The 23,744-nt window shown below is 43.0% G+C and overlaps 1 protein-coding gene across 1 annotated transcript in view; it reads right to left on the bottom strand.

Annotated features, from left to right (window-relative positions):
* Window positions 1-2,879: 2,879 nt before the first annotated feature.
* Window positions 2,880-23,744, bottom strand: part of LOC127411079 (protein GREB1-like) — a 58,075-nt gene continuing 37,210 nt past the window's right edge. Inside the window, exons 20-32 of the mRNA XM_051646444.1 lie at window positions 23,281-23,486; window positions 21,772-22,247; window positions 21,582-21,684; window positions 12,432-12,587; window positions 12,186-12,325; window positions 11,927-12,088; window positions 10,452-10,656; window positions 10,145-10,307; window positions 7,014-7,235; window positions 6,755-6,890; window positions 5,618-5,818; window positions 3,885-4,023; window positions 2,880-3,704 (exon numbers count right to left, since the gene is read on the bottom strand). Coding sequence (XP_051502404.1) covers window positions 3,541-3,704; window positions 3,885-4,023; window positions 5,618-5,818; window positions 6,755-6,890; window positions 7,014-7,235; window positions 10,145-10,307; window positions 10,452-10,656; window positions 11,927-12,088; window positions 12,186-12,325; window positions 12,432-12,587; window positions 21,582-21,684; window positions 21,772-22,247; window positions 23,281-23,486 — 2,473 coding nt within the window. The 3' untranslated portion in view covers window positions 2,880-3,540. The remainder of the gene's footprint in view (window positions 3,705-3,884; window positions 4,024-5,617; window positions 5,819-6,754; window positions 6,891-7,013; window positions 7,236-10,144; window positions 10,308-10,451; window positions 10,657-11,926; window positions 12,089-12,185; window positions 12,326-12,431; window positions 12,588-21,581; window positions 21,685-21,771; window positions 22,248-23,280; window positions 23,487-23,744) is intronic.

Below are 23,744 nucleotides of genomic sequence, written 5' to 3'. Positions count from 1 at the left end.
GGTTAGACCAGGCAGAAGTAGCTTCTTAAGGTAACAATTGTTGGTTACGACTTTTTACAGTGTGCAATATACAGCAGAAAGACAAAATATGTAAAAAGACTTCAAAGGAATAGTTCACCAATTCTTTTTAAATTCTCAACTGAATTCAGTTCAATTCAATTCAATTCAATTCAAATTGCTTTATTGGCATGACAAAATAATTTTGTATTGCCAAAGCAATTACATAGAGAAACAAAACAAGAATAACAAAAATTTAACAAGGCATAGAATGAAAACAGTAATAGCTGTTCTCTCATCATTTTCTGACCCTCATGCTATATCAGATGTGTATAACTTTCTTTTACTGAACACAAATTATGATTTTTAGAAGAATATCTCAGCTCTGTTGGTATATTCAGTGCAAGTAATGGTGACCAAAACTTGTTCAAAATCACATAAAGGTAGCATAAAAGTAATCCATATGACTGCAGTGATTAAATCCATGTTTTTCAGAAGCGATTTGATAGGGGTGGGTGAGAAACAGATCAATATTTAGGTCCTTTTTTTTTCTACAAATCTCTACTTTTACTTACACATTCTTCTTCTTGTTTTTTTTTTTTTTTTTTTTTGTGATTTCCATTCTTTGTGCATATAGCCACCTCGAAGGTCTACATATGCTTTGCTTTTATGCTGCCTTGCCAAGTTTTGGTCACCATTCACTTGCATTGCATGGACCTACAGAGTTGAGATATTCTTCTAAAAATCTTTGTTTGTGTTCTGCAAATGAAATTAAGTACACATCTGGGATGGCATGTTATAGTATGTGATGAGAGAATTTGACATTTTTGGGTGAAATATTTATTTTAATGTGAAGTAAAAGAAAATATATTAAATCACATTAAGGCTGCAACAACTGTGAGCCTTTTAATAGAATACATTTACGTATATATATTACAGTTCCAGGGACCAGCCAGATCATGTCACATACGATTTCAGGAGTGGCCTTATCCAATATTTGCAAACTTTGTTGTTGTTTTTTTTAAACTGCTATTGGCCAGTTTGTAATTTGGTCATATACCTGATAAAAGTATTTTGAATTATCCTTCAGCTCAGATGTACTATTGAAAGATGTGTGTGGGTGAAAGTGATGTGGATATAGTCCCTTACTCCAGCTGCCCTATAAAACAAACTATGGCATTTTTGTAATTATAAACATTAGACCTACTCTAAACACATGTAAAAACAATAAATACAAAATATAAATATTTATAAGTTGTAACAAAAATTAAATATATTCCCTCTCACCCCTAATGTAGCCTATGACAAATGTAATAGGGCTGAAGTAGTGATATGATAATATTTATTATCAATCTATTTCTGCCTGAAGTACAGTTAGTGTTACTATAGTAAATTCAAAGGTGGTGATGTAGAATTCTGCCGAATTCAAATGGTTTTTGCTTCTCGCGCCTTGTTTCTCAATGATTTTCTTTGAGCTGCGCGTTTAAGAGCTTGAGACCGGTCTGCGAGTAACAACGCACCTTCTTTGCACTCGCACTGCTCTGTCCATTGAGCCGTATCCATCTACAGAGCCATACAGGTGCATTAGCCGAAGTTGTGCCTCTGCCTGTGTATTTGACGCTGCTAAACCAGATACTTCAGATGCGTCGGTAGACTTCAAAATCAGATGAACCACGGTACAAATGCGTACCAACCCATATAATTAAGAACCAACTGATATACGGTCTGGATGAAAGTTTTAATGCAAAGAGGAATTTGACGATAGATTTTATTATTATGAGTGATAAATGCCCCCATTTATAACCTAATACCCCACTCTCTACTAATTTGCTTTTAGCGCCCCCTGCCCCCTTTGAACGCCCGTTGAGAACCCCTGGTCTAGCAGGTACCTAAAACACCCATCTTGTTGAACTCGCCAGTTGTATTGCCATTAAAACGTGCATCTAAATTTGACTGTTTCTATTAATGTTTTGAAGGAACAGATATTTGTGAACTTGTGAAATGTATTATATTAACAATAACTTTGAAACGCTTATAACGGGTTTACGCACACTAGGCTGTGACCATGACATTTACTGCCCTCTGTTGGCCATTTGATAAAATTATTTTTTGTCACATTCTGTACAAGAAGTACATGTTTGTCTAACTTTGCTAAAACTAATAGATAATAATAGACTGTATTAGTTGTGTCACTCTGTATTTATTAACAATTTTAGTTAAATTAGAAATGTCATAATAATAATAATAATAACAATAATAATAATAATTACAAGCAGACAAAATACACATTTTCATTATATTGCCTATAGAGCCCTATGAATAAACAGAGGGCATCTTAGAAGAGGTGTATTTAAGTAATTGTTTTGTTTGAATAGCATTTGTAATATATTTTTGAATAATCAATAGATAATAGATCTGGACAAAAAAAAAATAAAAAAAAATAAAAATGAGTATCACGTCATTGACCCTTATACAGCTTATATTACAATGCACTGAAACGACTTTAAGTCTGCCCCTCACAGCCTCGTTTTCAATCCCGTCAAATATTAAATATGGCCCTACGCTGAATAAGGTCTATTGAATGTTTTAGTTCTCTACAACACTTTCCTTGATACTGATAGGGTTCATTTTCAAATATATCTACAGTATATGAAAGACCAAAAGCTTTTACTTTAAGTAATGGCTGATATTTGTTAATAAGATGTAGGCCTATATTTTACCCAACCTTGTCAGTAATGACAAAAATAGAAATAAATGTAAAAGCTCTGCCCTCTAGTGTTTGTACAGTGGTATATCAATCAAAGCATGCTAAAGCAGAAAAGGAATGATGCTGATACAGTACTGATACATGAAATGTATGACATGAGTACTTTAATGACATTACGCTCTCATCCACACACATCACAGAACAAGCCAAACACTGCTACAAAAATACTCTTTTCTACAAAATACTTGAATCTGTTGTTTTAACACTTCATAATAGTGTATTAAGCTGATAATGTGACAGAAAAACAACAATAAACACCAAACAATAAAACAGAGAAAGATTAAAACCATAGAATGGTCACAGTAAATAAATAAATTTTAAACAATGATAAAGATGTGAGTAAAGTTTTGAGAGTGTGCCAGTGTGCAATGTATAATAATTTTTAAGGACGAGTTCACCCAAAAATAAAAATTCTGTCATTATTTACTTACCCTCATGTATATCCAAACCCCTGTCAAAACAAAAATGGCATCTTTATTTTTTTCTTTCATACAATGTAAGTGATTGGTGACCTAAGCTAACATTTCCTTTTGTGTTCCATGGAAGAAAGTCATACGGGTTTGGAACAACCCCCCTGAATGAGTAAATGATGACAGAATTTTCATTTTGGGGTAAACTATCCCTTTTAGAAGATAGCAGATACAGGGAAAAAACAACAACAAGTCATGAAGCAAATTTACAGCACATCCTGTGGATTATATACAGAGCTAATATTATTTACAGACAGGACAACAAGTTAATGAGAACAAAGAGATTGAGTCTTCGGGCTTGCAGAGTCATATGTGTTTTCCTGTGAGGAAAAAGAGAGGTTGGTCCTCTTTGGCATTGGCAGTCTGAAACTCGTCGCTGAGACGAAACCTCCACTCTTCTTCCAGTTCCAGCCGAACTACAGTCTGACGCAAAGAGCTCCGGTTGGGACAGATCACACACAGAGTTGCCCCTGGACCAACAAAAGAGAAACACTTATGAAAGAGAGGATCATTTTTTTGTATTTCAAGTATTTTTTGGCTATTTTCCAACAGTCTGTCATAAAGACCATGGGAATAAAAGGCTATAAAATGATGAACTGGATAGACATTCAAAAGGTATTATGTAAATATGAAATATCTCTGTTCTTTACCTTTTAGAAACTGGAATTTTTTGAGGAATCCGGGAGTTACAAAGGAGTCACAGAAGTATAAGAGCAGGCCACTGAAGAGCAGTCCAGTAGTGCTAATGTTAATGGAGTGAGGTCTGGAGCTAACAAAGCAAACGGTCACCTGGGAAATAGACACACACACACATACAAAAGTATAATTTAGAATCACAGTGTTAAGTGGAAGTGCAGGGAGAAGGTGGAAACAATGGTACGCAGGAAATGACATATCTTAAAAGGAATGTTCCAGGTTCAATACAAGTTAAGCTCAATCGACAGCATTTGTGGCATAATGTTGATTACCACAAAATATACTTAGACTCATTCCTCCTTTTCTTTAAAAAAAGCAAAAATCAGGGGCCTGGGTAGCTCAGTGGTAAAAGATGCTGGCTACCACCCCTGGAGTTCACTAGTTTGCTAGTTCAAATCCCAGGGCATGCTGAGTGACTCCAGCCAGGTCTCCTAAGCAACCAAATTGGCCCAGTTGCTAGGGAGGGTAGAGTCACATGGGGTAACCTCCTCTTGGTCACTATAATGTGGTTCGTTGTCGGTGGGGCACATGGTGAGTTGAGCACAGATGCTGCAGTGGATGCCATGAAGCCTCCACACACACTATGCCTCCATGGCAACGTGCTCAACAAGCCATGTGATAAGATGCACGGGTTGATGGTCTCAGACACAGAGGCAACTGGGATTCATTCTCCGCCACCTAGATTCAGGCGAATCACTATGTGACCATGAGGACTAAAGCACACTGGGAATTGGGCATTCCAAATTGGGTGAAAAAGGGGAAAAATCCCTCCAAAAAAATATATATTTTTATTTGGGGGGATTTTTCCCCTTTTTCACCCAGTTTGGAATGCCCAATTCCCAGTGCGCTTTAGTCCTCGTGGTCACGTAGTGATTCACCTGAATCCAGGAAATGTGAAGCTTATCATTTTATAAAAGCACTTACATTAATTCTTCTGTTAAAACTTGTGTATTATTTGAGCTGTAAAGTTGTTAAAATTGTAATTTTTACAGTCATTTTAGGGTTTGTTGATATTACATCGTCATGGTAACGAAGTTGTAAAATTGGCTATAACTTTACACAGAAAAGGTTAGTAAGTGATTTTATCACACTAAAATCATGTTTACACGCATTTTGTTTATGTTTTGTGGCTATACTTTTGAAACAGTGAGTATTTTAACATAAAAAAAATTGGCCCCCATTGACATCCATTGTAAGTGCCTCACACCTTGATTTTTGTTTTTTTTAAAGAAAAAGAGGAACGAGTCAAAATTAATTTTTGTTGTAATCAACATTATGCCACAAACGCTTTCAACTAAGCTTAACTTGTACTGAACCCAGAACATTCCTTTAACATAGATGCTGTAAATATCGGCCACACAGCAATGAGAGATTCTAAAGTAATCAAAACAAAACTAGAATATTTTGAATACTGTTGATCCAATTCAAGCATTCTTTTATATTCCTCTAACTCTAACGGTGGGCCATAGAAAAAATAGTACACTAACAAAAATAGTACCATGGGTTTTAGATGCAGTACCATGGTAATACCATGTTTTTTGGACACGTAACATGGTAACACCATGGTATACTTAGATTGTAATATACTAATGATATTACAATCTGATAAAATCACTGTCCTATGGTACTAACAAAGTACGTTTTTGTAATGTAACAGTCTCTAAGGTTGACTAAGACACTGAAGCACCTCTGGGCCGAGGTTAAGGTAACAGTCGACAGAGAGGACGGGGTGGCCGTAGCTCTGGGCACTGAGGGGAAACAGGTGATGACTGGTGTGCTGCAGGTATTTCTCCAACAGCAGCTGAGCTGGTGTGGCCAGGAACAGGTGCTTGCTGTCTGGGGCACAGATGTACTGAGATGGCCGGATTGTGGTGGGTACATCTGTCATCTGAGGAAAATTCAAAAGAACAATTGCTTGAAGTGTGTAATAGTAACTTTTATATTGATCACTTACAGTTTATTTTTGAGGTTTAAAAGCACAGGGTAGCATGTCTTTGACAAAATGAATGCAGTTTCAACAGTTGTCCTAAAATAAATATTAATGCCAAAATGACTAAATTCAGTCATGAAAATTTACATAGCCCCATCTGATTGGTTAACAGATTACATGTCAAAGAACCTATCATCTATCAAATTCCCTCTTTGTCTAGCATTTAAATTGCATCAGTTGTCTCACTAAAACCCTCCTCCTCCCCAGCACCACTTGTCTAGATCTGCTCCACAGGTATTGTATGCATGTATAATTGTGCAGGAGCAGCATGTCTGTGTGTTTTTAGCAGTAGCAAGACTTTGTACTTGCTCTGAAGCAGCAGGGTAAGCAGAACTAGTCCACCAAGACCAAACCTACCAACTTGTCATATTCATTATAATACTTCAAATATTTGATATATAGAGAGTTGTCATGACTGAACTAATACATTGGCCAGTGACATTAATTGGGTGATATTTAGCCATTTTTAAGTTATCGGCATCAGCCAAAAACCTTGGATGCCTGGCTGATTAAAAAAGTTCAAAATCTGCCAACAGCCTTCTAAATAATGCACATTTGTCTGTTTTTTTATTTTTTATAATTTAATATTGTAAAAGTATTGTGTAAGTGTTTTTTTATATATATATAAAACAAGCAATCTTTTGACACACTATTATATTGGCCATCAGCTAGCCTGCTCTCTTGGTTTTTGGCATTTGCATTGGCATCAGCCAAAACTATTTATTTAGTTATTTATAACATTTAATTAATACTATCAATATAGGTCAACCATTACTAAATTTAAATGTGTTATAGATATAGTAAATTGGTTTTGGACTATGGCTAAATGCCTACCTTTGTCTTGATGATGAAGGTACCATATCCACCGATGGCAATCTGCTTCTTCATTACACTGAAGTTGTTAAACCTGCAAATAAGGAGACCTGCGCTGTGGGCTCTCAGGTTGAAATCCACATCATCACATGTGAAACTAGTGTCGAAAGAGAGGGGATAAAAGTGAACATTTGGACAGAAATGGCCGGAAAAAAAACTAAATTTGTGGTATTTGGACTATTAGGTGGAATTCCACTACATGGAAGTTGTAAAAACTCACCGATTCTGACTGTACTGCACATTTTGGGTTAGATCCACGTTGAGTAGAAGAAAGTCATGTAGGTGTCCTCGTGAGAAGGGCTCTTTCTGCCGTCCGACCCCAACACCCCAACTGGACCACTTCCTCATCCCACATAAGCCATATTGAGTGATGTCTGGAGAAGACTCCATGTGCTGAAGAACTTGTTTCAAAGACACATTTCTTTCTGTGCCTTCAGTACCACTGAAAACACAAACATCAGGTCAGACAAATTATCAAAAAGGCATTAATTAATGCCTTAATTCATGAATTAAATGTAATTTTTGGTAAGATAAATGAAACACTCTAAATCTGCAAACTTTCATGTAAATCACTAATTTTTGAGACATTTTACCTGCTATTAGTTTTGATTTTCACTTTGACATTAATCAGAGATGATCGCTAAAATGCTCTTTACAGAAATGTACCATTTCATCTCATTTAGGGCTTATTTAAACAAAATTATAAATTTTCATCATCACCAACCCCCCTCAACAACCCCTGTATACACACAGTGACCACTTTATTAGGTACACTTGTACACCTGCTTATTCATGCAATTATCTAATCAGCCAATTGTGTGGCAGCAGTATATGTATAAAATCATGCAGATATGGGTCAGGAGCTTCAGGTAAATTTCACATCAACCATGTTATATCTTGCCCTACCATCTGTGTACCTTAGCAGAAATCGAGATTCATCAGACCAGGCTATGCTTTTCCAGTCTTGAGCCTGTGCCCACTGCAGCCTCAGCTTTCTGTTCTTGGCTGACAGAATTGGCACCAACATGGTTTTCTACTGTTGTAGCCCATTCGCTTCAAGGTTTGACATGTTGTGCATTCTGTGATGCTATTCTGCTCACTACAATTGCACAGAGTGGTTATCCGAGTTACCGTAGACTTTCTGTCAACTTCAACCAGTCTGGCCATTCTCTGTTGACCTCTCTCATCAACAAGGCGTTTCCGTCAGCAGAACTGCCGCTCACTGGATGTTTTTTGTTTTTGGCACCATTCTGAGTAAACTCGAGAGACTGCTGTGCGTGAAAATCCCAGGAGATCAGTAGTTACAGAAATACTCAAACCAGCTTGTCATGCCACAATCAAAATCACTGAAATCAAATTTTTTACCCATTCTGATGGTTGATGTGAACATTAACTGAAGCTCCTGACCCATACCTGCATGATTTTATGCATTGCACTGCTGCCACACGATTGGCTGATTAGATAATCGCATGAATAAGTAGGTGTACAGGTGTACCTAATAAAATGGTCACTGAGTGTGTATATATATATATATATATATATATATATATATATATATATATATATATATATATATATATATATATACATGCATACAGTGTGATAACACTTTACAATTAACTTCAGTTAACTTCATTAGTTAACATGAACTAAAAATGAGCAAAAATTTTTACGGCACTTATTAGCCTTGCTTAATGTTAATTTCAGCATTTACTAATACATTTTTAACATTAAATGTTGAACATATGAACATTAGTTAATGCTTTATGAGCTAGCATGAACAAACAATAAACATTTGTATTTTTCAGTATCAGAATCAGAATCAGCTTTATTGCCAAGTATGCTTACACATACAAGGAATTTGTCTTTGTGACAGGAGCTTCCAGTGCACAACAATACAATACAGCAACAAGACAGATATAATACAAAAAAATAATACTAAAGAATAAATAAAAATAGAATAAAAATAAAAATTGAATAGAAAATAAAATAAAATATATATAGAATACAAAATAAGACAAAATCTATCTATCTATCTATCTATCTATCTATCTATCTATCTATCTATCTATATATACACTATATTGCCAAAAGTATTCGCTCACCCATCCAAATAATTGAATTCAGGTGTTCCAATCACTTCCATGGCCACAGGTGTATAAAATGAAGCACCTAGGCATGCAGACTGCTTCTACAAACATTTGTGAAAGAATGGGCCGCTCTCAGGAGCTCAGTGAATTCCAGCGTGGTACTGTGATAGGATGCCACCTGTGCAACAAGTCCAGTCGTGAAATTTCCTCGCTACTAAATATTCCACAGTCAACTGTCAGTGCTATTATAACAAAGTGGAAGCGATTGGGAATGACAGCAACTGAGCCATGAAGTGGTAGGCCACGTAAAATAAAAGAGTATGCTGAGGCGCATAGTGCGCAGAGGTCGCCAACTTTCTGCAGAGTCAATGGCTACAGACCTCCAAAGTTCATGTGGCCTTCAGATTAGCTCAAGAACAGTACGTAGAGAGCTTCATGGAATGGGTTTCCATGGCCGAGCAGCTGCATCCAAGCCATACATCACCAAGTGCAATGCAAAGCGTCGGATGCAGTGGTGTAAAGCACGCCGCCACTGGACTCTAGAGCAGTGGGGACGCGTTCTCTGGAGTGACGAATCACGCTTCTCCATCTGGCAATCTGATGGATGAGTCTGGGTTTGGCGGTTCCCAGGAGAACGGTACTTGTCTGACTGCATTGTGCCAACTGTGAAGTTTGATGGAGGGGGGATTATGGTGTGGGGTTGTTTTTCAGGAGATGGGCTTGGCCCCTTAGTTCCAGTGAAAGGAACTCTGAATGCTTCAACATACCAAGAGATTTTGGACAATTCCATGCTCCCAACTTTGTGGGAACAGTTTGGGGATGGCCCCTTCCTGTTCCAACATGACTGGGCACCAGTGCACAAAGCAAGGTCCATAAAGACATGGATGAGCGAGTTTGGTGTGGAAGAACTTGACTGGCCTGCACAGAGTCCTGACCTCAACCCGATAGAGCACCTTTGGGATGAATTAGAGCGAAGACTGCGAGCCAGGCCTTCTCGTCCAACATCAGTGTCTGACCTCACAAATGCGCTTCTGGAAGAATGGTCAAAAATTCCCATAAACACACTCCTAAACCTTTTGGAAAGCCTTCCCAGAAGAGTTGAAGCTGTTATATTTTTCATGATATTTATAAAAATCAAGCATTCATTCTGAAGTTCCACTTTCCATATTTTGTCACAAAGGCTCGGATAAGTTTTATTTATTTATTTATTTATAATTGTAGTAGGCAGTTGTAACGAAAATATAAACACAAAATTGAGCACCTTTTTGGGTCTATATCAACACTGTTCCACATGACACAGGAGTCATCTGCAAGGATGATGAAGGGCCAGACATCTTGTGGTCGACTGCCGTGCTCCACTCTCCGGCTCCGCTCTAACTCTAGGTTATGATAGGACAGCTCTTTAATCAGGAAATGAGCTGCTCCTGAGACAGACACAGACACAAAGTGAAAAAAGAGAGAAATGAAGAGTTAAAAATCTGTTTAAGAACATCAGTAATATCAAACAGGACTATATTTCATAAACCGACATGTCATCTACTACAGACAGTTTATGAGATGATGGTTACCTATTCCAGCTCCGTTAAAGATAGAGGGCAGGACAAGCATAATATGGTTGGGCCAGTATTTCTTGTAGACGGCCATCTCGTACTCTTTAATGACCAGAATGTGCAGGTGAGCGGCTCCTTCCATGGAATGATATAGATTGAACAGGCCGTGTTCGTGGCGACCCGTGGTGGGTGTGAATATTGGACTTTTGACAGCATCGGGATTCTGTAAATTTCAAGTCAATTGGTGTTATTATTTTTATTCACTTACATTTTAGTCATTAAATAGTCTTTGGACTTAGTTGTTGGACATTTAGAAAAGCTTTTAGAAAAATCATTTAATAAGATGTTTACCAATTTGTATCACGAAACTACCTGAAATTAATATGTTTGAACTGAAAAGTTATAGAATGAAATGTTTTCTGCATGTGCTCCAAATCAAAATGAGTCTTAAAGGTAAAGTTCACAGAAAAATGACAGTTCTGTCATAATTTACTCATGTTGTTCCAAACTCATATGATTTTCTCTCTTCCTTGGATCACAAAAGGAGATATTAAGTAATGTGTTACTCTCTGTCACCATTCACTTGTATTGCATCTGACTGAGGCTGTCATTCTGTCATCTCTTTTTAGGGCTTTTCACATTGCACTTAACCCCGGGTTATCTTCATTCTAAACCCTGCTTTTAACCCCAAGTAAAGCAACATTTCACACTTGTAATTTTGAAAAGGGGTTAGCACTTTTTACCCGGGGTTATGAAACCCCACTCTGAAGCAGGGTTAGTACCTCATTTGCGGGGTTAATCCCGCATTGCAGTGCCAGAGGTATACAGTGTGAAATGATGCGGTGTTTGAATGTTACAGAAAGTTATTTAGCAACAGACAACCAATCAAATAAAGCCTCAAAAATTACCTCATTAAATATTCATGCGCATTGTACCGTCGCTGAAACTTTCACACGCTGTTTACGCTCTCTTCTGAGGGAATCCGGTAAGTTTTGAACAGTGGTGGCAAACGTGATAACTGCCTTGATAAAGAGACAGTATTCTGTGTTTACGATGCATATTTCAGAAGACGAAAGACAAACAGAGCTAAATTGATTGGAGTAATTTCCACAGAAGAGCAGAGCAGCTCAGTTGACAGGTTGTGTGTGCGTCACGAGCTGCATTCAACCAATCATTGTTACCGACACCACAAATATGCAATTAAGAACATTAGCCTGGAGTTTACGATGTACAGTGTGAAACATCAGAACATGAATACACAGGATTAATTATTAATCCAGGGTAAAGTAAGAACAGTGTGAAACATGAAACAGGATTCCGTTTACCCGGGGTTTAGAATAACCTGGGGGTAACGATTTCAACTGTGAAAAGCTCTTTTGTGTTCCACAGAGGAAAGAAAGTCATACAAGTCTGGAACGACATGAGGGTGAGTAAATCATGACAGAATTTTCATTTTGGGGTGAACTATCCCTTTAACAGCACTGAAATCTTACCCAATCTGAGGTAAGGGGCAGTCTCATGCTCTCTAACTGTCCTCCTGATTGGCTGAAGAAGAAGTGATGCTCTTTTGATTTGGGAATGATGAAGTACAGTTGGATTTCCTCCCCAAGTAGAAGGTGAGAGAACGTAAAGGCATGTAGGGTGGACTCATACAGCTGGAAACACAGACAGACAGCATTCCAACAGTCAGATAAAAAAAAATAATAATAAAAAAAAGTAAAACAAACAAATATGGCATTATAATAGGTTTGCCTGGTACTGTGGATTGAACCCCATATATTGGTGACATTGTTCACAATGATGGTACGTGTTGTATGCTGCATATTTGGAGAGTTTAATCCGTGCTGTGCGTCTGCGTAGATACATATCCTCTTGCCGCCTGGAGTTTCCATCTAGAAGAATTATAATATTAAACTTCTTTGATTCAAGAAATTATTAAAGTGGTAGATCAACTGAACCATACTGTAACTGCATATGTGATTTTGTTAATGCTCTCACCATCTGCATTTGGAGTGAAGTCTGGTGAGTAGATCATGCTGATGTCCTCATATTTTGGATCATGGATGGTGTAATCGAAGGACATCCCTCTAACAGTATCTCTGTTGGGCCACATTGCAATGGCCTGATTATATGGTACCAAATCTCTTCCACAATCTGGAGAAAAAAATGTAAAACATAATTTCACTAATTCATACAGGATACCAAGTCTAAGATTAAGAGGTTTTTAAAAAGTTGACTTTAATGAAAGTGAATGGGGACCAGGGACAGCCATGGTCACCGTTCATTTTCATTGTATGCAAAAGATCAGCTTGGACTTTCTGCTAGAGAGTGGTTCTCAAACCTGTCCTGGAGGCCCCCCAACGCTACACATTTTGGATGACTCTTTAACCCTTGTGCTGTGTTTAAATTTGTTACCTAATTTGGTGTTCCTGGTCAAAAATGACCAGCTGATTAAAAATTGCTTATAAATCTCTCATTATGCTATATTATCACCAAATATTGGATTAGATATTTTGGTCAACTTGTTTTCTTTCAATTAGTACAGGTTTTGTATTTCTTTTTGGAGCTTATTGATCGTAGGCCTCATTGACCTCAGCTTATGCACCTCCGTTTTTGAGTGAAAAAAGCATTATTTGTGGATCATTTTGGCAATATTAAATAAAATATGAAAACATTCTGTACTATTTATCACACTGGTGTGCTTTAATGTTTAACAAGTAAGTTTGTTTTGAAATGCTTTTATTTTGTACAAAATGGCACAAAGTCACATTTGTGGTGTTCTCGGTCAAAAATTACCAGCCATTGAAAATGAATGGGGGAGATCAACAAGAAGAGAAAAATTGAGTGTTCAGGAGCATGTTCATCATGTTCATGTTCACATATGTGCATGTGTGCTTGCAAACATAAAGGCCTCGGACCTGTGCATGCACACATACACATACACACACACGTGCACTAACACACACACACATGCACACGCATACACAAACAAACACATTCTCACGTACACTTACAAACTCTTTTGAGTATTACATGCTTTCTTTTTTACAGAGATAAACTTTATCCTATCCTGAACTGCATCCAACATCCATTCATCCATCCATCCATCCATCCATCCATCCAACATTACTACACACACACACATGCAAGCACACACACATGCATGCACACACACAAAAACACACACATGCATGCACGCACACACGCACACGCACACATGCACACACACACACACACACACACACACACACACACACACACACACACTCAAGTTGGTGCGGCTATCCGACTCTCCATAGACATAATGATTTTTATACTATACGAACTTTAGATTCTATCCCCTAACCCTACCCCTAAACCTAACCCTCACAAAAAACTTTCTGCATTTTTACATTTAAAAAAAACATAGTTTAGTATGTTTTTTTAAGCGATTTGAATTATGGGGACACTAGAAATGTCATCATAAACCACATTTATAGCATAATACCCTTGTAATTACCAGTTTGTAACCTAAAAAAATGTCCTCATAAACCACCCAAACCCCCCCCTCCCCACACACACACACTCTCACCAGAACTGTCATTGCCCCACAGTGACCCCTCTCTAATAGAATCTTTCTTTGATGATCTTTCTTTCATCAAGCATTGTGTGTTCCCTATCTGTCACTCACTCGACGTTGGTGTCGATGTAGTGACACTAGGGGTCACTCTTGGGAGCCCGAGACACCTCTGGTCTTTGATAAAAGGCCAATGAAAATTGGCGAGTGGTATTTGCATGCCACTCCCCCGAACATACGGGTATAAAAGGAGCTGGTATGCAACCACTCATTCAGATTTTCTCTTCGGAGCCGAACGGTCATGCTCATTGAGCTGAATAGCACTGTTCATTCACCTCTGCTGGATCTGACGGCGCATTTCAGCGGCTTCTCCCTCCTCTGCACTGGTGCACTGCAGAGAACGCCCCTGGGCGCTTCGGCAGAAAAACTAGAGAGTATATTTTCTGAAAGAGCATTTTTCCCCTCTAAAAGAGTATATATTTCTCTAAAAGAGCGCACACACGGAACGTCTTTTTAAAGACGCGTCTTTTTAAAGATGCCTTTCCGTTCGTGTGTTATTCCTGGTTGCGGTCGTTTTCTCTCAACTTCGGATGGTCATGATCGCTGTCTTTCGTGTCTGGGCGCGACCCACACGGAGGCAGCGTTTATGAATGGCTCATGTTCTCACTGCGAGAACATGACCATGGCAACGTTGCGGTCGCGGCTTGCTTTCGTAAGAAAGCAAGCCACCCCAGCGGCTCCCCGCCTTGGTCCTCCTACCTACGGGTTTGAGGTCAGCGCGGCTGGCGCTGGAGGGGCTCTCCTGCAGGTCCACCAAGCCAAGGCACTGAAAGAACTGCACGAGGGTAGTTCCGCCCCAGATTTGATGCAGGAACTGCGCTCGGCGACCGACCTCGCCCTCCGGGCGACGAAGGTCACAGCGTGGTCTCTTGGGCGGACGATGGCCACACTAGTGGTCCAGGAGTGCCACCTGTGGCTCAACCTGGTCGAGATGGGCGAGGCCGACAAGACACGGTTCATTGCTGCCCCCATTTCCCAGGCGGGCCTATTTGGCGACACCGTTGAGGACTTTGCCCAGCAGTTCTCGACGGTAAAGCAGCAGACGGAGGCAATCCAGCACATCCTGCCCCGGCGCGGCTCAAGACCCCGCACCCCGTCTGCTCGTCGCCAAGGGCGTCCCCCTGCGGTGACTGCACCGGCTCCGCCGCAACCCGCCCCTCCGGCCTGGCCCCGGCGTGGAGCCCACCGCAGGAAGCCGACGCCACCCGTCTCTCAGCCGGCACTGAAGAACCCACGGAGGTCTTCGAGGCGCCCCTGAGACGGACAACCCAGGGACGAGGGAACCCACTCACCTGGAGCTGGTAGAAAGACCACTCCATCCCCCGGTGGAGGGCCGGGTGGAAAATCTTTTGTTGCCTTTTCATTTGATTTCGCCGTACGCCCAAGTGGCTGCGGTACCCAACAGTTCAACAAAAGAGCGGCTTCCTTCCTCCCTGGGTCACATACCCGCTGTGTACTGTCGTCACCACGACTACCGTCCACGGGCTTTATCTTGCAGGATTGGCGCTCCAGCGGTGCCCTTTTCGCCCCTGAGCGCCCAGCTGTGGCACAAATCCACCCCCGATGTGACAGCCTCCATGGGTCGCGAGGACAGGCCTCTTCCTCCCCCGTCCCAGGCTGTTCCGGGGGTGGTCACAAGGAGCCAGGTAAGTGCTTCGATGTCCCTAGACTCAGCACGGCCACGACATGCTGTGGCACCTCGCGCTCCGCCCCGCCGCGAGGCCCCACCTGCCGGTACGTCCGACGACGTTGTCCCCTTGGTCCCCCTCGCACGGAATTTGGACGCATGGCTTGCACTTCCCAATCCGTCGCGGTGGTTGATCCGGACTGTCCGACTCGGCTACGCGATTCAGTTCGCCAGGCCCGCCCAGGTTCAGTGGTACTCACTTCACCTTCGTCAAGGGCGAAAACGCTGTTACTCTGCGCACGGAAATCGCTACCCTCCTACGGAAGGGCGCGATAGAACCTGTCCCTCCAGCCGAGGTGAAGAAAGGGTTTTACAGCCCCTACTTCATCGTACCGAAGAAAGGCGGTGGGTTGCGGCCAATCTTGGACCTGCGAGTACTGAACCGGGCTTTACACAGACTCCCGTTCAAGATGCTGACGCAAAGACGCATTTTAGCGAGCGTCCGGCATCAGGATTGGTTCGCGGCGGTAGACCTGAAGGACGCGTACTTTCACGTCTCGATCCTTCCTTGACACAGACCCTTCCTGCGGTTCGCGTTCGAGGGTCGGGCGTATCAGTACAAAGTCCTCCCTTTCGGCCTGTCCCTGTCTCCTCGCGTCTTTACGAAGATCGCAGAGGCTGCCCTTGCCCCGTTAAGGGAGGTAGGCATTCGCATTCTCAATTATCTCGACGACTGGCTAATCTTAGCTCACTCTCGAGACGTGTTATGCGCACACAGGGACCTGGTGCTCTCGCACCTCAGCCGACTAGGGCTTCGGGTCAACTGGGAAAAGAGCAAGCTCCTCCCGGTTCAGAGCATGTCTTTTCTCGGTTTGGAGTTGGACTCTGTCTCTCTGACGGCGCGCCTTACGAACGAGTGCGCCCAGTCGGTGCTGGCCTGTTTGAAGGCGTTCAAACAGAAAACAGCGGTTCCACTGAAACTTTTTCAGAGGCTCCTGGGGCATATGGCATCCTCGGCGGTGGCCACCCCGCTCGGGTTGATGCATATGAGGCCGCTTCAGCACTGGCTCCAGACTCGAGTCCCGAGACGGGCATGGTGCCACGGGACACACCGCGTGGCCGTTACACCGGTCTGTCACCGTCTTTTCAGCCCTTGGACCGACCTCTCGTTTCTACGAGCAGGTGTTCCTCTAGAACTGGTCTCCAGGTGCATCGTGGTCACGACAGACGCCTCCAAGACGGGCTGGGGCACTGTTTGCAACGGGCACGCAGCCACCGGCCTCTCGACGGGTCCGCGGCTGCGTTGGCACATCAACTGCCTCGAGTTACTGGCAATTCTGCTCGCCCTGCGGAGGTTCCGGCCGTTGATCCAGGGCAAGCACGTGCTAGTTCGGACAGACAGCACGGCAGCGGTAGCATATGTCAACCGCCAAGGCGGTCTGCGCTCCCGCTGTATGTCACAACTCGCCTGCCATCTCCTCCTCCGGAGTCAGCAGCACCTCAAGTCGCTGCGAGCCACTCATATCCCGGGCAACTTCAACGTTACAGCGGACGCGCTGTCATGGCAGGTTCCCCGCAGGGGAGAGTGGAGACTCCACCCCCAGGTGGTCCAGCTGATTTGGAGTCGATTCGGTCAGGCTCAGGTGGACCTGTTCGCCTCCCAAGAATCCTCCCACTGCCCGCTCTGGTACGCCCTCACCGAGGCTCCTCTCGGCATAGACGCATTGACACACAGCTGGCCCCCTGGCATTCGCAAATACGCGTTTCCCTCAGTGAGCCTACTTGCACAGACACTGTGCAAAGTCAGGGAGGACGAGGAGCAGGTCATCCTGGTAGTGCCCTACTGGCCCACCCAGACATGGTTCTCGGACCTCGCGCTCCTCGCGACAGCTCCCCCCTGGCAAATTCCCCTGAGGAAGGACCTTCTTTCTCAGGGACGGGGCACCCTCTGGCACCCGCGCCCAGACCTCTGGAATCTCCACGTCTGGCCCCTGGACGGGACGCGGAAGACCTAGGTGGCCTACCACCCGCGGTGGTAGACACGATCACTCAGGCTAGGGCCCCCTCTACGAGGCGCCTGTATGCCTTGAAGTGGTCTCTGTTCGCTAAGTGGTGTTCTTCTCGACACGAAGACCCCCAGAGATGCGCAGTCGGATCAGTGCTTTCCTTCCTGCAGGAGAGGTTGGAAGGGAGGCTGTCCCCTTCCACCTTGAAGGTGTACGTTGCTGCCATAGCAGCACACCACGACGCAGTTGATGGTAAGTCCTTAGGGAAGCACGACCTGATCATCAGGTTCCTAAGAGGCGCTAGGAGGCTGAATCCCTCCAGACCGCTCTTCGTTCCCTCATGGGACCTCTCCGTAGTTCTTCAGGTCCTACAGAGAGCCCCCTTTGAGCCTTTGCAGTCAGTCGAGCTGAAGGCACTCTCCCTGAAGACTACCCTCCTGACTGCGCTCACTTCCATCAAGAGGGTAGGTGACCTGCAAGCGTTCTCTATCAGCGAAACGTGCCTAGAGTTCGGTCCGGGTTATTCTCACGTGATCCTGAGACCCCGACCGGGCTATGTGCCCAAGGTTCCCACCACTCCTTTTAGGGACCAGGGGGTGAACCTGCAAGGGCTGCCCCAGGAGGAGGCAGACCCAGCCCTGGCGTTGCTGTGTCCGGTGCGCGCTTTGCGCATCTATTTGGATCGCGTGCAGAGCTTTAGACTCTCTGAGCAGCTCTTTGTCTGCTTCGGTGCACAGCGGAAAGGAAGCGCTGTCTCCAAGCAGAGGATCGCCCACTGGCTTGTTGATGCCATATCTATGGCATATCTCGCCCAAGACATGCCGCCCCCGGTAGGGCTACGGGCCCATTCTACCAGGGGTGTAGCGGCTTCTTGGGCCCTGGCCAGAGGTGCCTCTCTAACAGACATTTGTAGAGCAGCGGGCTGGGCAACACCCAACACCTTTGCAAGGTTCTACAACCTCCGGGTGGAACCGGTTTCGTCCCAGGTAGTGGCACGCAACACAAGCGGATAAGCCTGGGATAGCCGGCCAGGTGTATCGCTTGCACATAGCGCCTCCCACCTCCTTTTGAGCTGAAGACGTGCGCTGCTAATTCCCAGTAGTGTTCACAAAAGTTGTTCCCTGGTTGATTTCCTCCGAGCCCTGTGGCAGTCGAGTCTTCGGAGAAACCCACTGCCGGCCCAGTACACGCGCTATCTAAGAGCCCAGTGCTGGGGTAGGTGCTCCGCATGTGGCGGTTCCCTGTAAGGCTAACCCCATGCGATCTATATCTTCCGCTAGCTCGTTTCCCTGCTGGCAAACTGCGTCTTCCTTGGGCAGAGCCCCTCTGCCCCAGTCTCCATGTTGTAGTCCTCCTCCCCCATTGGGCAGGATCTACCTTGAAGGCTCTCCACATGGTTGGAAAGACCATGTGATGTATTCTTCCACTTAAATATCCCCCCCTCTTGGGGCGAGGTGTGGTCTCTGCGGTGTCCTCCCCTTGGGAGGGACACCCCCCGACTAGACCTGGCGGCCCAGTCGGATAATCCCCCTTCTTTTTTAGGGAGTGGAAAAAGAGAAGGGGAAAAGAGGCCACGACTGGGTTAAGCCCATCTCTATCTTTGGGTAGTCGACTTGTCCCCAAAAAGGGCCGTTCGACACTCATAACTATGTTGGGGGAGGTTACGTGTCGACCTGGTGCGCTGGCTATGAGGCACACAGTAAGTCTGCCCACCACACACCGCCAGTTCACGTAACACAGTCCAGCCTTGTGGCGTTTTGTATAGGGACCCCTAGTGTCACTACATCGACACCAACGTCGAGTGAGTGACAGATAGGGAACGTCATGGTTACTGGTGTAACCTCCGTTCCCTGATGGAGGGAACGAGACGTTGGTCCCTCCTGCCACAACGCTGAACTACCCGCTGAAATGGCCGGACCCTATATCGGCTCCTCAGCGTAAAACCTGAATGAGTGGTTGCATACCAGCTCCTTTTATACCCGTATGTTCGGGGGAGTGGCATGCAAATACCACTCGCCAATTTTCATTGGCCTTTTATCAAAGACCAGAGGTGTCTCGGGCTCCCAAGAGTGACCCCTAGTGTCACTACATCGACACCAACGTCTCGTTCCCTCCATCAGGGAACGGAGGTTACACCAGTAACCATGACGTTTCAAATGCAGAGCACACATTTGCACATGCAAAAAGCTATTGTCGGTCATGTGCATGAGGACACAATACCACCAGGTATTCATTGATTTGGTCTGTTGTTGATTAGAAACTATGAACAGTGTTGGTATTTTTGTTCCATGAAATGTTCTTTATATGTCAGTGTTAATGTGTAAATAGGCTTAGGCCAGTTTTCTTTGTCACAATGGTCAGATTTGTCAGAGAACACCACGAGTGTTACTTTGCGCCCCTTTTCAGAAAATAAAAGCATTTAAAAATAAAAGCATTTCAAAATAAAAGTCCTGTTTTTTGCAATCTTTCCCATTCATTTCAATGGCTGGTCATCTTTGACCGGCAACACCACAATTCTATTGATTCTATTGGAGAGGGGTCACTGTGGGGCAAAGACATTTCTGGTGGCAGTTCAGGGTAGGATAAAGTTCATCTCTGTAAAAAAGAAAGCATGTAATACTCAAAAGAGTTTGTAAGTGTACGTGAGAATGTGTGCGTCCATATATGCACGCATGTGTGTGAGTCTGCGTTAGTGTGCATGTGTGTGTATATGTGCACAGATCCGAGGCCTTTATGTTTGCAAGCACACATGCACATATGTGAACATGAACATGTAAGAAAGCATGTAATACTCAAAGAATGTGTGTGTGTAGGTGAACATGTGTGTGCGCGTGTGTGCTAGTGTGCATGTGTTTGTGTGTGTGTATGTGCGCGTGCACAGATCCGAGGCCTTTATGTTTGCAAGCACACATGCACATATGTGAACACTAACATGTAAGAAAGCATGTAATACTCAAAGAGTTTGTATGTGTGTGCTTGTGTGTGCGCATGTGTGTGTGTGTGTGTTAGTGCGCGTGTGTGTTTGTGTGTGGTAATGTTGGATGGATGAATGGATGTTGGATGCAGTTCAGGCTTGGATAAAGTTAATCTCTGTGAAAAAGAAAGCATGTAATACTCAGAGTTTGTGCGTGTACGTGAGCATGAGCATATGTGTACATGAATATGATGAACATGCTCCTGAACACTCAAGTTTTCTCTTATTTTTGATCTCCCCATTCATTTTCAATGGCCGGTCATTTTTGACCGGGAACACCACAAGTGTGACTTTGTGCCATTTTGTACAAAACAAAAGCATTTCAAAACACACTTCCATGTTAAACATTAAAGCACACCAGTGTGATAAACAGTACAGAATGTTTTCATATTTTATTAAAAATTGCCAAAATGATCCACAAATAATGCTTTTTTCACTCAAAAACGGAGGTGCTTTCTTTCTTCTGCAGAACACAAATGAAGATTTTTAGAAGAATTTCTTAGCTCTTTTGGTCCATACAATGCAAGTGAATGGGTGCCAAAACTTTGAAGCTCCAAAATGCACATAAAAGTAATCCATAAGACTCCAGTGGTTAAACCTATATCTTCAAAAGCGATATGATGTGTGGGTGAGAAACAGATCATGTTTCCATTCTTCTTCTTGTGTTTTTGGTGATTCGCATTATTCATGCATACCGCCCCCTACTTGGCAGGGAGAAGAATTTCAAGCATAAAATTACTTAAATATTGATGTTTCTCATCCACACCTATTATGTCACTTCTGAAAATATGGATTAAAACACTGGAGACATATGGATTACTTTTATGATGCCTTTATGTGCTTTTTGGAGTGTCAAAATTTTGGCACCCATTCACTTGCATTTTGGGTGAACAATTCCTTTAATGATTTGAACCTATATACTTACTGCAGTTGATGTCCTTCTCATCATAGATGTCCACCTCCATAAGTCTGATCAGCATCCGAGATAGAATTCCTAGGAACTGCAGATATGCCCCAGTCTTCCCCACCTGAACACACACAACCATTGCCATTTTATTTCCCAATCAAATATTGACACTGTAATCCAATGTTCCATTTTCCAGGCAATCCCTTACCTGTGGTGGTCCACTGAGAAGCAGCCTCCTTGGGTGGAAGTTGTCGGTGCGTCCTTCATTCTGGTTACTGCTGTCCATATGGTGGGGCTTGGGAATGGTCCATTGCCGATAGTACAGCGACTGCTCTGTGCAAGTCATCATCTTGCTAAGGAGGGGTCTAAAGGAGCTTGCCCACTCTACAGAGGAATGAGGGAGGAAGGAGGTGGATTTGGAAAGGCCACTGGAATCCACAGTGGTGATGAGGTCAAAGACAACCTTGGGGAGCAGAACCACAGGTGGGTGGCTCAGATTGCAAGCCCAGGAGCAGCTCTGCCGTAGAGGAGAAGCCCAAGAGGACGAAGAGCCGGAAGAGGTGGATTTGGACTGCCGCCTCTGGTTTGGCTGCTTTTCTTGGTCTAGAGGAGTCCAGTCTGATTGGAGGTGCTGGGAGCCAGTTGGAGAGACATTTCCCTGGCTATTGAGATGATCGTTGTTTACTACAGACCACCAGAGAGAGGTAAGGTCAGTGTGAGAGGATCCCTTACAAAATACGTGCTACAAGTGAAAACCTTAGGCTTTGTTCACACTGGGCATTTTGTATGTCACATATGCAATGCGCCCCAAATGATGAAAAAACTACTTGAAAACCGATCTGAGCATTTAGATGGAGACCGATTAAAAAATAAAATAAAATAAAAATACAATAATTTAGTTCACATTAATTTAGATTTAATTTAGATTTCAAATCACATTTAGATGTGATTTGGATTGGATCAGGTTTTTGTTTTTTGCTGTTGAAATTTTAAACAACTAAATTGATTTCAGTCAGATATAACAAAAGTTTGGCTGACTGTCTGAACAAAGCCTTAATTTCTATTAATTTACCAATTTGGAGGCCTTTCCAAAGGATGCCCCATTTTAAAGGACCCAAAACACCAGTCCCAAATCAGCTAAAATGCCAAGACCCATTTCATGTCACCCATTTCCCATAATTTATTAGTATTAAAGTATTAAAGTGAAGTTAGGCTTTCCACTCAGGGTAAACATTTATTGTATCAGTAATGTTTAATCAGACAACAACAAAAAAGATTGTTTTTCAGGAGACATTTGGAACTGATTTTACTTGGAAGAGTGATACAGAAACTTACATTTGCAAAGAATCAAGCACCGCTTTGTTGGGCAGAATTTCAGCTAACAGCCCAGTAACAACTGTTAAAATTGTAAATTGAATTTAGTTCATTTAATCAATATCAAACAAGCTATTTGAGTTATCAAGTAACTTACATTTTAGACACAAAATGACCAGTTGTTTTGTTTATTTTTGCAACGCCAACAAAAATAGTTCCATTAATCACTGCATGTCAGCTAGCGACCACAGACAAGTGGAGTGATACAAACAGTGAAGTGCCCAAGTGCAGTTATACAAAATATCGGCACTCTTGGAACGTATCTTGTCCAATCAAATTAGTGGAAAGGCACTGACTGTTATAATAATATACAATTCAGGTTTTCTGAGTTTTGAATACTGACCATCCACCACAACCTCCTCCTCCTCATTGTCAGTGCTGCTGAGTTTTTCAGGGTCACTCACAGACAGGTCACTGGGCACATGGGGCCCTTGTTGGGTGTCTTGTTTTTCCTTCAGTAAGTATGCAGCCAGTCCCAGCTCCTGCTCTAGAGTAGTGCGCTGTAGTGACCAGCAGCTGATAACACGCAGATCACAGTACTTCAGAGACCTGGAGACAGAGGGAAAACATGGGTAAGCCTAACTGTTTGAAATCTAATAGAACAGGGCTTAAAGCTGTAGTGTGTTATTTCTGTGCCACTAGCGACACCAAACGGAATTGCAAAAATAATGATTGTTTCCAAAGAGGTCTCCCAAACACTGCATCCCGTTATCCACTGATTGGCCAAGCAAATAGTCCTGCCCCAAACTCACTCCGTTGGTTGAAACAATGTTGCTGTGCTGAGACACTCAAACAAACAGAGCATTT

This window comes from Myxocyprinus asiaticus, chromosome 20 (genome assembly GCF_019703515.2).
Source record: "Myxocyprinus asiaticus isolate MX2 ecotype Aquarium Trade chromosome 20, UBuf_Myxa_2, whole genome shotgun sequence".
Classification (NCBI taxonomy): Eukaryota; Metazoa; Chordata; class Actinopteri; order Cypriniformes; family Catostomidae; genus Myxocyprinus; species Myxocyprinus asiaticus.
Note: the sequence above shows the minus strand (reverse complement) of the source record. Positions and strands in the feature narration are given on the sequence as shown.